General features: G+C 40.9%; 3 protein-coding genes and 1 long non-coding RNA gene across 4 annotated transcripts; 2 read left to right on the forward strand and 2 right to left on the reverse strand.

Annotated features, from left to right (window-relative positions):
- Positions 1 to 1,860: 1,860 nt before the first annotated feature.
- On the reverse strand, positions 1,861 to 2,427 carry LOC106740886. The gene is made up of 3 exons (XR_001374138.1): positions 2,316 to 2,427; positions 2,055 to 2,140; positions 1,861 to 1,972 (listed from the first exon to the last, which is right to left on the reverse strand). It is a non-coding gene; the product is annotated as an uncharacterized LOC106740886 (long non-coding RNA).
- A 134-nt stretch (positions 2,428 to 2,561) lies between these two features.
- LOC106740883 lies at positions 2,562 to 8,513 on the forward strand. Its single transcript, XM_014612348.1, has 4 exons — positions 2,562 to 2,715; positions 3,235 to 3,416; positions 3,752 to 4,031; positions 7,237 to 8,513. The coding sequence occupies exons 2-4, from the start codon at positions 3,244 to 3,246 to the stop codon at positions 7,480 to 7,482; spliced, it is 699 nt and encodes a 232-aa protein (XP_014467834.1). The 5' UTR covers positions 2,562 to 2,715; positions 3,235 to 3,243; the 3' UTR covers positions 7,483 to 8,513.
- Positions 4,916 to 7,244, reverse strand: LOC106740885. Its single transcript, XM_014612349.1, has one exon. The coding sequence runs from the start codon at positions 7,019 to 7,021 to the stop codon at positions 6,587 to 6,589; it is 435 nt and encodes a 144-aa protein (XP_014467835.1). The 5' UTR covers positions 7,022 to 7,244; the 3' UTR covers positions 4,916 to 6,586.
- Positions 8,514 to 11,072: 2,559 nt separating the features above from the next.
- LOC106740866 lies at positions 11,073 to 12,466 on the forward strand. Its single transcript, XM_014612317.1, has 3 exons — positions 11,073 to 11,078; positions 11,834 to 12,039; positions 12,181 to 12,466. Exons 1-3 carry the CDS (start codon positions 11,073 to 11,075, stop codon positions 12,464 to 12,466), a joined length of 498 nt encoding a protein of 165 aa, XP_014467803.1.
- The last annotated feature ends 3,642 nt before the right edge of the window (positions 12,467 to 16,108 follow it).

Below are 16,108 nucleotides of genomic sequence, written 5' to 3' on the forward strand. Positions count from 1 at the left end.
GGGGGGGGGGTTCAGGTGCGAGGCACGTGTCCCGATGTGGGCCCGAGCGAGGAGAGCGCGTAGATAAGCCACTTAGAGTTAGGTGACACGCGCTACGAAAATACACGAAGAGCCGGGGAGCCGACAAGACAGAATTAGACGGCGGAGAAAGAGGCGCGACGTCCGACCGTTTGTTTTACGGCCTCTCGCCCGTTTCCACGACATCGAGCGCAATTTTTCTTGCCGCGTCCCTCGCCCCCGCCCCCGACGTCGTCGTCATCCTCCTCCTCCGGCCCTTCCTGGTGCCGCGCCTCGAACGGACTCTTTTATTCCGGAGATGGCTCGCACCCTGCCGATCCCGCCGCGGGAAATTAATGCCCGCCTCGTCGACGCGGTGGCTCGCGACACCCCGGTTACAATCCGAAGATTTCGCCGCGGCGGAACGGGCGGATTTCACGGAGAGCTCAGCGAAGCCCCAGATGCGCGGCGAATCGAGGGAAGTGCCCGGATAGCGCGAAATATTCCGCGAATATTCTTGCGAAATACGAGCGTTCTTAATTCCAGAATATTCGAATGTAGATTCCATGGGTCTATGTAGAATATTGTAAACAGTGGTTCGCATGTTCGTCATCAGTAAAACGAAGAAAACGTGCTTAGAACATTCGTAAAGTTCATTTACTGGGCATGTGCAATGCATTGATCGAACTGAAAAGCACACGGAAAGGAAGAATAAGCTCCTCCAGAGCTGAAAATGAAGTCTGTCATTTAAATTTCAGTTTGGTTATATGGACAGCTAATTCCTTTCTTCCGTGTGGTTCTAGGAACCTCCCAAACGTCTGTCTATATTTGATGCACATTCATAGAGCATTTGTAATAGCGGCATGCTAATATACTAAGAACATACCATGAACATGTAACAGCATTTTAGTATATTCCGTGAATACATAAATATTCGTAACGAATCATTCGTAGAACATTCGTAGAGCATCCCTGTGCTATCCGGATGAATGCAACGAATGTCCCTCGAAGTAACACCTTTAAATTGGAAATCGCTCACCCCGCGATAATGATTGATAATTTCTAGAATTTCACCAAGATTTTTGCACTCGTTTATATTTATTTACACTTCGCTCGGCCATTGTTTCAGTTATATCGAGGAGAGGAGGCGACAAAAGTACTCTCGGTATTCCATTTACGACGGCGGACGGCGCGCCCCGCAAATTCGTCAACAGGCGCACCCCCCGTTTAAAAATAAGACGTAAGAACTTAGTGCCATCCTCGAGGGTCGAGAACGCGCGCTCTGGCTTATTGGCGTTTCTGCTCATTAGGATAACCCGGGGGGCTCCGACCGCGATAACTCATTCGGCCGCTCTCTCTGAGAAAAAGTAAATAGAGCGAGAAACGGAGAAGCGCGCACGCCGGCCGGGAATTCCGCGAGCGGCCGAGATTATCGAGGAAACGTTTATTTTTGCTCGTTAATTTCACGTCTCGCTTCCGTCGCTCGTTTGTCTCCCGCCCTTTTCATAATCTACACGTCCCTTCTACCTCGGGGTATCTCTCGTTCGAATTCGTGCGGGATACACATCTTGTATTTCGTCGCAGATACGTTTTTTGTCGCCGTAATAATATCGTCGGGAATTGCCCCGAACGCTTTCCATTCACGCGTTCACCTAATGAATTTTCCCCGTGAAACTTTTATTCATACTTTTTCCTCGAAAAATATCAATTAGAGATGAGACCAACGTTTTGTCGCGTAACGAAAGCGAGAAACTTGCGGTACCTTAAGTTAAAACAAAAGGAAAATTAAAAGGAGACTGCCTCTCTTTCTCTTAATTTGTTTTACTGTTAGACACATACTTGTGGAGAAATCCCTCATTTAGCCATCTTTGTGGCATTCAAAAATCTTCGCAAACTGCTGGTACTAATCGATCAAGTGTAGCGTGCCTTCATACCACGAACCGATAAGATAGGTTTCGTCCGAGATTTCTCTTTACTGCACAAACAATGAAATGTCCGTAACTTTCTGTTATAATGAAGAGTCAATACCTACCAGAGATTGTAAAAATATAAGTTACCTTAACAATGAATGATATCGTATCAATACTGCATTTTACAAAGAGGTCGCCATCTTCCACGGACGATCCGTTAGTAACGTAGGAATCTGTAATTCATCGTTGAAAGTTTTTTTAGTGTGAGCTGATAATTATTAAATCTTCCTTATTTAAGATTATCGGCACAACCAGCTTCTCTCGATTATATAAATTTATAACTGATCTTTGATAAAATTAAAAACAATGTATAACTTGTTAGTCGATAGAATATATCAGAGATCATACCTTGAAGGACGCATTCTTCGGGAATCACAGTGAGGTCGAGATGTTTTTGCGAATTTCTCGCGAAGAAATCGCCAAATAAAATAAATTAAAATTCGAAGTCACAGAATTAGAATTAAGAAGAGTGCTATCGGGGAGCAAGGGATCAGAACGGCAAGTACTTGATTGATCAATAAAATAGTCCGTTAACTTCTCACCCCTGGACGAGGCCACCCCCGAGGAATCCGTCGGTAGAACAGAGAAATCAATAGCTTGCAACGTTGCCACGTTGAACGGGTCAGGGGTCGGAACGTCGGAGTCTTCATGAAGGTGCTTCTGTCGCGGTGCTGAAAGAAAATTCGCGAAGGGGAAAATTTAACGGAGTCTGGTCACACGTGTGTCATGACTACGTCGCACGTTAAAAGTACGTAGCCCGAGTGTTGTGAGCTCCTCGCGATCCGTTTCCTCGTGTCCAGGACTGCGGTGAAAGATGGAGTGTTGTCCGAACGACGACGTGTTGTTGATTACACTCATGCTCTTCGGGGAAACGTGTGTCAATTTCTCGTGGATATTTTCAAATTCTCATTTCCAATACGGCGAACGTAAATTGGTCGACGGAACTCGAGAATCCAAGCGTGAAAGAAAAACGAGGGTATCAATCTATTAATTAAAAAAAAGTTAGATTCGAGAACCAAAAAAAGTCCCAAATGACGTTTCAAATTTTGTAAAGATCCTGAGAGGGACGACGAGGGTATAAACATCTGTCGATCGGAAAAGACAAGAAAGTATTCACGTCTACCTGAGAAATCGACGAACCGTCGATTTCTTTCGATGAATTGGCCGCTTAGAACTTCAAGTCGTGACTCACCGCAGTCACTTATGGATTAATCCGTGTAACGCACTCTCGTAATTAAGATCGAATTGAATTTTTTGCCACTTGCAGGGCATCAGCATGAGCTTCTTCTGTCCACGGAGACGCTTTCGCATCACCCCTATGCGAGCACTGGCGGCGTTCTTCCTAATGCTCGTGCTCTTCTGGTATAGCCTCAGTCGGCAAGAGATTCCACGGCAACCGTGTAGCGTGCCCGAGGAGTTCACCGAGAAGTTGCATGATCTCGCTTACAGGTCGCTATTCACGACAAACTCGCGTCGTAGAAACATTTAATCGTAGCGCGAATGAAACCGTCGAAAACGTTGGGTCGAGCCACGGAGATGTGTACAGATAGAAAAAGAAATATATATATATAAAAGGAAAGAGGTCATTAATTATGATTAATTTCGCGGGAGCTTCACGATGACGCAATCTCGACGCGTGGAGTTCAATTTGACCATTGTCGAGGCTACGTACGCGCGAAATTAGAAAGGGGAAGATCTATGTTAGTTAAGATAATCCCCAGTTAGTTAAGAAAAGTCCCACTTATATATATATATATATATATCACTTTCCATGATTTCACCAGGGCACACTTGGTTCTTACTAAACTGGGCATCGTTCACTTTCTCTGCCTGGGCGGGCTTTGGGGTCAAGTCCGAATAGGCCGTGCGCTGCCGTGGGCCCGCAAGGTGGAATTGTGCTTGGTCGACACGCTCAGGGACGACGTCCTAATTACGAAAGCCTTCCGCGAGGTCGGCCTGAGCGCAACCTACCTTCACGCAGCGGGTATCTACAGGATACAGGAGCACGAGGTCGGCGAAGATGCGCCCAAGGTGGAGGTGGTCGTTTTCGAGGAGGACGCGGTGGTAAGAATAACCTCGGAGAAATCCTTGGCTAACTGACTTGGCATAGGCACATCGGCTATCGAGTTTTGAGGGAAATTTCATTTTAAACTTGTATTGCAAATGCGAATGTAAATGTGCGAATCGTTCGAATTCGCACCGGGTCACGGTTGATTCGATTCGAGTTCGTTTTCGAATCGGAAAGGTTCAAATTTGAATAGCCCGGTAATTTCGAATCGTCGGCGGCTCGATTTCGAATTTGTCACGTCTTTCGATCGCTTCGCTTATATCGGAAAATGATAAACGAACGGTGCGTTGAAATTAAAAACCAGTTCCTCAAAATCATTTTTTTTTATTGTTAACAAAATTGTGCACACCAGGATGTTAGAGTTGTTCTCTTGCCAAGTAATTTGATGTAGTTCTGAAAAATGAATTGTGGAAATGAGATAATTAAAACACATTTTCAGTTCAATTTAATTTTGCCGTATAAATTTTTTAACATTCAGCACAGCATTTTCCTTGTAGTTGGTGGGATTTTTCTCAAAGCTATGAGAAGTGATTTTTTTTTATTATTATTTATTATTTATTTTATTATTCATTATTTATTATTATTTACGGGACTGCTTTTATGTATCCTTTGATATACAAAAAAGAATGAACATAAGAGGTTTATTTTTCATCATCGAGCTTAATTACTCATATTAAACAGAAGGAAATACAAATAAAATCATGATTGAAAACATTCGCAGAATCATGAAACGGATTGATAAATTTTTGCTCATTTAGAAAAAGATGTTTAATATTATTGAAGATACTTTATTATATTTAAATTAACATGTAATGTACAATTTTTCAAATTCCTCGACAAATTTGGTTTAAATTCAAATAAATATATAAATAAATAAATTCGACTCGCACTCGAATTAAAGAAATTCTATTTGATTCGACTTCGAGGATATCAAAGATTCGATTCGATTTGACCAAGCAAATGCTTGATTCGCACATATTTTAAAATTCGAGTGAACGACAATTTCTCTTCGATGCGTTCTCGAGTCTTTGTGCGTTGAAATGCATCGACGCGAAATCATGACAGGAATCGACGAGAGATCGTTTCACTCAAGAGGTTTCCCGTGGAGGATTTCGCTTTAACTTCAAACCCGCTCGATCACCACTTCAATTACTAGCCATTATTCCGAGGATTCTTTCTCTTACTTTTGCGCGGTGACAAGGCATTGTTATTCGATAGATTCCCGTAACGTTTTACGTATCTGGCACGCAAATGCAAATCCGAGACGTTTTTACGCTTTCGCAGAAGACTCGGGCAAATTGGAGCCTGCGACTCTTGTGTGCTTCACGATCGGTTTTGTATGTAGGACAAATGATGGCTTCTTTGGCAACGCGTTAGTCTATAAACCGGCGGGGTAAACTTCGTTTTATTGCTCTTCGCGTAGACATTACGATCCGATTGTGCCGGCTCCTTCGGGGAAACTGGCGGGCCATTAACTACATTTGCCAAATCCGTCTTGGATCCCTTCGAATTTACGAAGCGCATAAGATCCGGATCCCAGCCGAGTTCTCGTGGCCGTCACCGGAACCTTGCGACCCGGAGAATCCTATGAAAAGAATTTTTGACCTTCAGATTCTCTTCTCTTTAGAAATAAGTCGAAAATCGCACGATTCTGACGGAGGTTTCTCTGTTAATATATTTGCTTCTACATGGGTCGTATTCGCGCGATATTAAACTTTTCGTGTATAGACCGTTTCATATTTTTGTCTCATTTAAATATAACTTATAAAATATATTTATACAATATAATCATATACCGATGCCGAAATACCAATGAATGCATTAATCACGATTTCTGCAGTCTTAAAACGCACACATCATAATAACTAAACTGTCAGTCTCGATAACAGCGGGGAGCGCATGCAAGCCTAACGTGAAATCGAAAGTCGAGTCGAGAGATCAGAGCCCGGCAGCGATTAAGGAGTTATTAAAGGCTTTTTTTATGATTTTTTTTGAGAAGGTATTTAAAATGAATGGTTTACAAAAAAAATCCTATTGATTACTCATGTTTTGAAATACAAAAAAAAATTTTTATTGCAGTTTATTTACAAAATGGCGGCTGTACAGTAATAACCTTCAGATCACTTTTTAAAAAGGCCTTCCGCGGCCGGCAGTAGAAGTCTCTTCCAGTTCAACCTAGAACAAAAAAAAATTTTTTTCATAATCTACATGAGTTTATCTAGTGAAGTACACATAATTATATTTTTTAAATTTTTTTTCGCGAAATGGCAGAAGTTTAAACAAAAAAATTCATTTTTCGACGAAAAAAATCGACTTTAAGGGGTTATAACTTTTTTTCTAGTGAAGCAATCACTAAAATCGTGTGTACTTTACTAGATAATCTAACGAAGAAGCTACAGTTAAATTTTGAAGTCAATCGGATGAAAACTTTTTGAGTTCTACTTCCGACCGATTTTGAAAACATGATTTCGAGAAAAACGCGTTTAAAGTTTAAAAACGCATTTAAAGTTGATAAATCTTAAAAATGGTCCATAAAAAAATTTTTTTACCTTCAGTCTGCTATCCCTGCACCGTACAATTGTCCTTCAAGAGCCTTATTGTGTTCTTCTTCATCCTTTTTTGCCGATGTATTACTGCGTCTGGCCTTCTTTGCAAAGGCGGACATACTGTGCTCAGCAGCTTGGATCCGGTTGGAGTCTGTTTCCAAGCAGAATTCATACATCCTTGGCCCAACAGTAAATCCAAGGGTATCGTAGACGGCAAACAGACTTGACAAGCCATCATTAAATGTAATGACAGCTATGTCAGTCGCAATGCCAAGAATCGTTTTAGTGCTGGACACCGTTTTTGGAGCAATTGACCAAACGACTGCGTTGAACGACTCATTACTATTTTGGATACATCCACCCAAGCAGCGGGAAAGAAGGCCGTCGGAGCTGAGATCTTCGTAGATTGGTTTGATTGCATCAAACACATCTTTATGCATCGGATCCTTATGCTGATATGTGGCAATACTTAATAATACTTCGGAAAATTTGATTTAAAACATTTTTTAAATTTAAATTAGTACCTGGGCGTTGTAGATTTCAATTCTAAGGATGTTTTAGCATAAATTAAGCCAATAAAAAAAAATGGCCAAAAAAAAAATTAAGCTGGTAATAACCCCTTAAACGCGTTAACAGGCCGTGTTGCTCTTTGCAGACTCAGATGGTGAGGAGGGTCGGTTGGACCAGGCGGGTCCTACCTCCGGACTGCGAGTTCTCGCCGAGCCTGCAGTGCTTCCCGCCGCAACTGGTGATACCTCCCTTACCGGCGAAACAATTCGGCGGCCGGCTGATGCCGGTGCCTCGGGAGGGTATAGAGTTACAAAAGTATCACTACCCCAACGATTGGTGGCTGGAGATCAAGCCCACCGACTGCGCGGAGCCCCAAGATACGAACGTGTAGCTTGCGCTCTCGTATCGACAAAAATCGCGACAGACACTGTTGATCGTCGACCAGATCGCGACGGCCTTAATCCCGACGGCCCGGTTAGTTGCGAGCGGCGCCCGACTGCGACCGGCTTCGCGATCGGGAGTGTTGAAAGGGATTCCGTCGTTTGGGACTTTATAACTTAGCTCGGACGCTCGTACGGGACTCGTGCACTCTGGCAATTATCTGTCGCAGCCCCGATCTCGGCCCCGAGGTTGCTCGAAATTTAACCGAGCCGCTTGCGCAGGGCGGAAGCTTGAGCACTGTGCTCGCGAGCATGAAGTCTAAAGCAGCGCGTCGTGCCAGGTAGCGAGCGACCGTTGATCACCGTAGAGCGATTGCACACGATTAGACGATTACGAGTTTAGTTTTGCAGGCTCGGAGGACAAGCGATTTTCTTGCAATTCCCCGCAGATTTCCCGTTCGGTTTCTGTCCCGAAGTGGGAGGATACGTTCGGAAAAATTCACGTGTGTTCGGTTGAAACTCGCCACAATTGACTTTTTCGATAATGAAGACGAGAGAAAGAATCCGCGGAAGAATGGGAGAAAACCCTGTTTTTCTCCGAGCCTTCAAAATTAGAATTACGAGTATACAATTGTCGGTTAGAGTCAACGTCAGTTTCTCTCTTCTCAGCCTTCTCCCCGTTCCTGAGATTCTTTCCTGTCATTGCCATGTCATCACTTCCACTTTTATACCTCGTACTTTTTTACATTGGTTCCCCGCGAGAGTCTACTTCTCGTCTACGGTTAAGCAAGAACTTTTATAAGCCGAAAGTTTTTTTAACACTTACGCGAGCGGTTGATATACAGTTGATTTAAGATCCTTTCGGTGCGTCCTGTCTCTATACCGAGGATTATCGAGGATCACTCGATTCTCTCGAGCTAGTAATCCTTAAACGCACACATGGATTCACACGTCTCCCGTTAGAAAGTTCTTCATATATAATTATGTATTGAAATGTCCATAAAAAAAATTATTATATACACGCATTTATGAATCACCTTATTATGTGTAATTATGTATAATTATATATTAAAAAAATTTATTTATTTATTTATTTATTTATATATATTATATATATATATATGATCATATATATAATTGTATCATCATTTCATATATAATTACGTATTTTTATATATAGACAAATTTCCCATACATGATGCCTTATATATAATTATATATCTAATTATGTATATTTAAATCTAATTATATATAATTATATATAATTATACATCTAATTATATATAATTATATGTGAAAAACTTTTTAACCGGTTATTTGCAATTTTTAAAGTGCAAATTACTATATCGCGAATTTATAGTGAAAGTATGGTATATGGTGAGAGATGAATTAGACGTAATCAAAATGTATTGTTAGCTTCGTTCAGTTTCTCGCGCAATTATTTACGTCGCTTTTTATACGTGCTGATGCGTCTTCGTGAAACGGCATGCTTCGTTTATGTGATCGAATATAAAGGTAACTGTCAACTTGGATAAGCCAACTTGTCTGTCGTAAGCTAGGAGAAACCGTAATTGTTGTTAACGCAACGCGAACGAGCGAGAAATGATGGATGCGCAATAATGAAACATATGCGTTGTTATTACATATGCTTTGTCGCTCCAGTCACAAGATATATGTGTGAGCGCACAAGTCTACGTGTGTAATCTAGCTGTGTGTGAATGCAATTGTAACAGTACGATCTGTAATGTTGCAGTTACGCCATATAAAATCTTCCACGGGTCGAATAGAGTAAAAATCTATGAAAAGGATGTCTTCTAATTTTAATTCTATCTAAGTCCGAAGAGGGAAGTAAAAATCTTAAGTTAAGATAAAAACAAAATAACTAAAGCCAAAAATAAAGCGGTTGATTCAAATGTCTGCTGATTTAATGCTTACTTTAAATGAAAAATTTCACGGTCATAAAAAAAAGTAGTTTCTTAAAATAGCAACATTCCCCCATAAATAAAAAGTAAAAGTGTTCGAGAGAGAGAGAAAGAGAGAGAGAGAGAGAGAAAGACCGAGCTAAAATCTTGAATGCGAGCCGAGCAGTAGTTCCGCCACTCTACATTAATTTCGACAATAAAACAGCGACAGCATCCGAGACAATCGCGCAGCCCGAAGAAACGTTCGAAAGTAAACGCGTGTACGCATTACGTGCGTATTCTTTGTTGAAAGTAACGCGAAAGTATATCTCGACAGGTGTCCTCGTTCACTTTTCCCTCCCATAAGTTTACGACCTGTCAGCTGCGGCAATTTCTTACTGACACTGAAATCTCTTCATTGCCACTTTGCATCGTGCACTGTCCTATCGAGAATCGCCGATTACATTTGCAAAAGCAAAACATCCCGCCGATATATTTGCCGTATTTATTTATATAAACAGATTATACGAGTTATTATATATATATATATATATATATATATATATATATAGAGAGAGAGAGAGAGAGAGAGAGAAGGCCGAATTTTACTAAAATATCCGCTCGAAGAAATAATTTTTACGCGTCGAATTTGTAGAAATTTAACAATTTAACACAATTATTTTCTGCAGAAGAAAAAGTTGCTTTAACGTTCGCATGTGAGATTGCAACGCATATAATATGTAAAAATACGCGGATATCTGAGAGGCATTTTTTAATATTTCGCGAATTCATGTTAGGGAGAAAATATTTGTGCCTCGCCGGGATGTAAATAAATCATTCGTAGAATTTGCCTGAACCAGTTACTCGAATGCAATCTCTCACTTCTTGATATATTATCGCGTCAGCGACATTCGATATCGACCATTGGCTTTTTCACACCGAGCTTCGCGCCGTTTAATGCAGTTACCCGCAATAATCTCGCGTACCTGTTTCATCTGTTCGTTACGTCGTGCTGTATTTTCCGGGAAAGTTTGGCAAACAGTTTCAGCAAACACGTCTCGGTGTGCACGTTCAATAGGAACTCGTCTCTCTTCAATCAAGCGAATCGTAATGAATTTAATCGTGACGATGCAGCATTCACGAGCCATTATATCGCTCTAGGCGCCTTGAAAGCTAGAAATGGGGGGGGGGGATGATATAANTGCTCATCGTGGACTTTCGAGGGTTCAGTCTCGTTTCGATCAGCTTAGATTTCGTTCGGACGCGCGCACGGTTTCACCACGTCCGAGATCTTGATGAATTTCGCGAATCGAGAAATACCGAATTCGCATCTTGTTCGGGACACACGTGACGGCCTAGAATCGAAAAAAAAATCCGACAGTGATATCGAGAGGACTTTACATTGTACATCTTTCAAACAGGCGATTTCCCGATTGCATAGTGACTGTACGGAATATACCCGCGAAATCGACGTGCGTATTTTATTTGTTTACCACTTTCGTCGGGGGAAAAAAATGATCGATAGAACGAGAGGAGTCAGCGAGCGATGACCGGATTCTGCACCGATGTGCGGAGCGAGCGCATTTTTATTTAATTAATAATTTAATTAAAATGGACCGAGAGAGAGAATACGTCCGAGTGGCGTGAAGCATTCGTATTAATTAAGAGACGTTTTATTCGGCATCACGGCACACGCGAGAATGCAGGTAAGTTAATTGATCGAAGGAGGGATTGTTTTTCCTCGCGCTGCAAGTTTGCGCGACGTTAATTAAGAATGCATTGCCTATTAGTGCCCGTATTTTCGGCGGGTCACTCGTGAAGTTAGCATTTACCAAGCGAAATTACGTTCCTGACATTTATTTCACTGGTTAAATAATAAATGTTAATTTAAAATGAAATTGAGGCAAACATATGTATATACGCAATATTACGAATACGAAAATATTATTTTTTTTATTTTTCTCATCAATGCATAAGCCATGAACCTCATATCGTTGTATTTTCAAAACAAAATGAACAATCATTCTGAAAGTTACGTATAATGTCTGCCTATTAGTTCTTAATACTATAGTAATTTTTCACTGAAATCTTATTTCTAGTTTAGAAGATATTAAAGAAGGACATTAAAAATAGCTAATCTTAAGGAATAATATAAGAAATTTTAGTTAAAAATACCCCAGCCTTCGAATGGTCAATCTTCTTCTAATCGCACGAGTAATAAGTTAGATGACATTTCAATATATACGCAAGTTTCATCGAATTCTTATTAAACCTACTTCACCTTACGACCTCCTTTAAATAGGATAACTTCCGATCCAGTCTCCGAATTACTGCGTCAAACTTTCGGTGTCGCTTTTAAATGCAGCGTAGATCAATCTGTGATTTTTTCATAATTTTTTCATTATTTTGACTCACGGGCGATACACCCCTAAATCGTAAACGCGTTCATTGTAATTCTCAGGTATCCGTGATTGTCATGCTCACCGTTCTGTCCTTGGAGATCGTGGATTTCAGCGAGACCTTCAAAGGCGTCAGACCGTACAAATATTTCAGCCCTCGTCCTTGGCGGCCACCCCGCTGGCATCCGCGCGGGAAAACGCAGAAACGCTTTCACGCGAAGAGGAGACCGCCGCACAAGTATCGTCCTTACGAATCGGACCGCCACAGGTATGAAAAGAGACGAGAAACCGGGGCAAACGGCAACAACATATATTCGATAAAAATCGCTCGTTTTATCGAGCGAATTTGACAATCGACTGCCGGTTAATAAAAACTGAATTTTTATTCGCTCACGATTGACTGGCGTAGGTACGCGCCGCACTACGAAGACTACGACGTCGACATTCCGGACAACGACAAGCCCTACATTATAGTAATACAGCTTCCGCAGAGGAAGGAGAAACGCAAAAAACGTCCTTATGAGCGTGTTCACGTTGTGAAGCCTTCCGAATATAAGCGAGAGACTGATTATATTAACGACGACGACGATGCCGACTACGACGGTGACGGCGACAGCGAATTAAAAGTCTACAAGCTCAATGACAATAAGGTACAGATCAAAGTGAACGACAGATTGTCAGTTCTCACTTCATGACGATTCGCGACACAACGCATGTGTTCCTCCGTGTGAGATTCAATTAGCGAAATCCTCAATCGCTGACAACGAAACGACCGATTCCCGCGGGTGAATCTCGTTTATGTAACTTTCGCGCGTTCGTTTATTTTTATGTATTTTAAATATATTTATAACTGTGAGCCTTTATGCGTGTTATAAAATCAGAGACTTCTAAAATAAATAATTTATTCGTTAGAATCTTATTATATGCGCGGGGAAAAATAATTTTGCCGTCGTAGTGGAACCGCATCGTTATTGCTGCATATTTGTCGCAATTGTATTTGACAGCAATAAAATTTAATTGGCGCAAACAAATTAGTGAATTGTTCGTAATCGGAGCAGAAACAGTTTTGTCTCCGGGATAAAAAATATCCTGCTGAGCGAATTTGTTCTTAGGACACGTTAATCTGCTAAAACGGCAGAACAAAACAATCTTTTCCTGCATTTACTGATTTGTTCTTACAGCAAAATAATTTGTGGATGTGCCATATATATTACCATGAACATCCAAGTAAACATCACGCGGAGAGATCATGATTTTTCATCAAATACCGCTTACCCTAGATTTCTATAAATTCCTTTTATTATCAACTGTGATTTGTCGCAAAACAGTTTTAAATTTTTCATCATGTGTCAGACCAGAAGAGTGATGGTTATCAGAAATCCCCGTTCTGCGGAGTAGTGCAACTCAACTCAAATGTAGTAACTGACAGATTTGTGCTGCGTCAGTAGAAAATTTGTTGCGCCAGCAAATTGTTTTTCCCCATGCAGGCACGAGCGGTGTAAGACGAATTGATATTCGATTCTTTCTTAATAATTTTAATTTTTTTCTTTTGCGTCGAATAATTATCTCATGCCGGTGGATCTTTTAATTCGTCATTACATACCAATGTCGTTGCGAAGGTGTAATAATAAGGGATTCGGGGATAAATCGCCGAATGAGATCCTATGTTTCTCAATGTAGTTTTTATTTCTAACATAATAGTCAACGAACATATTGTAATCATAAATAATAATAATATACAATATCGTCGTGATGTTGATGTGTCGCTGCTGCAATTCGTCTTTCGCGTGATTCGCCTTTCGCTCGCTCCCGTTCATTCTCACCATGCGACATTGATACAAAGATCACTCAAACAGACCCATTCGTACTTTAGGCTCGTGTCTACGTCGGAAAATAGATCGAGCTTTTGCAAACGAGTCCGCGGAATCCGCGATCGGTGCCACAAAGTGATCCGACAAATCCGTCATGGCCGACTGTGTACGTATACAATACGCGGATAAATTATTGCGAATATCACAGCCAGAAACCAACAACAACAACAAGTGACAGCTCGTCAAAGTAATTCTTTAAAAAATTTCGATCGTTATAAATATAAAAAGTTGCTATATTTCAACTACTATATGTCTGTATATTCACATATCTACGTTATTTTTTTTCCTTTTCTTTTTATGAAAGCAACTACATAATGATGGAAAATCGCAACTGTCTCGTGCGATTCAGCCAAAGTAACGGAAATCAAATGTCCGAAAAAACGACGACGCGATCCTTTCCGACGTGCGCCTCTCGACATCTCACACACTCCTTCGTGTCGTAACTTTTACAATATTCTACAGCCACTTTTGCGTTTACAACATTTACACTCGCCACTACGCAGCCGTTTAAATTTGTTTTCTTCTTTAATCTTTCTCACGTGTTTTGTTTAATCGTTTGTGCGTCTTTGTTGATCTTCTACGGTCTCGCTCTCACACGCGGCGATTATATAAACATAGAAACATACAAACACACATATTTTTTTTTCTTCTACGTTAACTATTTTACGCGCGACGCATGTTAATTTTTTTCCTTTTAATTTGCGTGAATAATTAAACTTTGCTTTTTTTTTCCTTTAATTGGTGTCTCGCGATTAACTACTTTTCCTCGAAGCACTTTATTGCAGATTTATGTTTTTTTTTCTTTTTAACGAAGCACTTATTGTTTACGTCTGAATTATTCGGTTTGTCTTCCGTTTTCATCCTCGTTTCATTCCCGTTTATTCGTTTAACGTGTTCTCTATTTGATTAAGGGAGTGCAAATGCAATGTTATTTTCCCCGTCTGCCGGTTTCGGATACAAACTGTTGCGTGTTCTCGACGTATCACATTTATATCGTGAATGCACATTTTATGTACTAATTTTATGCGACGATCCCGGCCAGTACGCGCTGTTCAGATGTCCTTCGTTAATGATCGTGCGGAACAATAATGAATGGAAGTGTAGAAATATTAAATAATAGAATAATATCCGATAAAGAATCGGACGATGTGAAATTATTAAATTATTGTATTATTATATTATTATATCTTCAGAGGATATACAAAATTTTTTACGTTCAATTATTAGCACGTTACTGAAAAACTGTAAGCGCGATTTTGTATCGGACGGCTGTCATTTATGTAAATTAATTAATCAATATGACGATGTTTGACTTTTTCTAAGGTAAGAAAAAACTGCTCTATCTTTGTCCGAAACAAATAAAAACGAACACAGAAGTTGAAATGTATTATGTTCATTGATAATGAACTGGTGTTTATTTACAACTGAGAATGTACGACTAAATATGAATTTTAAGCTCACAATTTACTGGAGCCAGATAACACAACTTCGCATGGAGCTTCCATTCAAAGTTGTCGCTTTTTCGGTTGTAAATAAACACCAGTACATTAAAAGGATCCATTGAAATTACAATAATTTGGCTTTTATTACCGCAAAATTCATACTTTTACCAACGGGGCGTGCAGACCGCAAAGTGTTAAAGAGATAAATGAAAAATCCAATTCAATTGCAAATTGGCCGAGACAGAGGCTGTGGTGAAAGAATTGAACCGGGAATCCGCGAGATACGCCGGATCGTCGGGAAACGAGAATAGAGAGAAAAGAAATACTATACGGAGGACACCTCAACTCACGCGAGCGTAGGATATGAGTGTGATTACCGCGGTGGCTAATTACGCATGTGTCTCTCGGTATAATGTATATAATTAGCGTTTCTCTGAAAGACTTAACAAATATATCCGTTATAATCACAGTCGATGTAAAGGTGTACACAGAGGCGACGCTCTTCCTCTCTCTCTCTCTCTCTCTTCATTACTCAATCTCGCTCTCTCACACACTTTCTCTCGCTCTTGCTCTCTCACTTTCTCCCGCCAATAGTATACAATATATTTATATTTAGTCTCTTTCGTTCACAATCTCCCGTCCTGGCATTGTCCGCTCGTTATTTCCACTTCTCACTGTTGAGTCACGAACGTTTCGTTCGGTCCGAAGAAACCCGGCTCCCCTATTTCTTTTCGGTCCGAAACTCCGAAACGGATGCCCCCACGGCTCGTCGATGGACGTCGGGATCAATTTCTCACGATCGCCATTGCGCGTTCGATTTCACGACGTGCGTGCGTGTCTGTGTAAGGCGTGGCACTTGCAGGATATGAAAAATCAATCGCACACGTTCGAAACTGCACCCTGCGACGACTTCTCGCTTCTCTCCGGCGTTTTCCTCCCGCGTTTATCGTGCTACCGAGGAGAGAAAGAGAGAGAGAGAGAAAGAGACGTTTCCTCCTCCCTCCGTCCCCTTCCCTCCCCGTTG

The sequence above is a fragment of the Dinoponera quadriceps genome, unplaced genomic scaffold (assembly GCF_001313825.1).
Source record: "Dinoponera quadriceps isolate SergipeBrazil2010 unplaced genomic scaffold, ASM131382v1 scaffold610, whole genome shotgun sequence".
In the NCBI taxonomy this organism is placed as follows: Eukaryota; Metazoa; Arthropoda; class Insecta; order Hymenoptera; family Formicidae; genus Dinoponera; species Dinoponera quadriceps.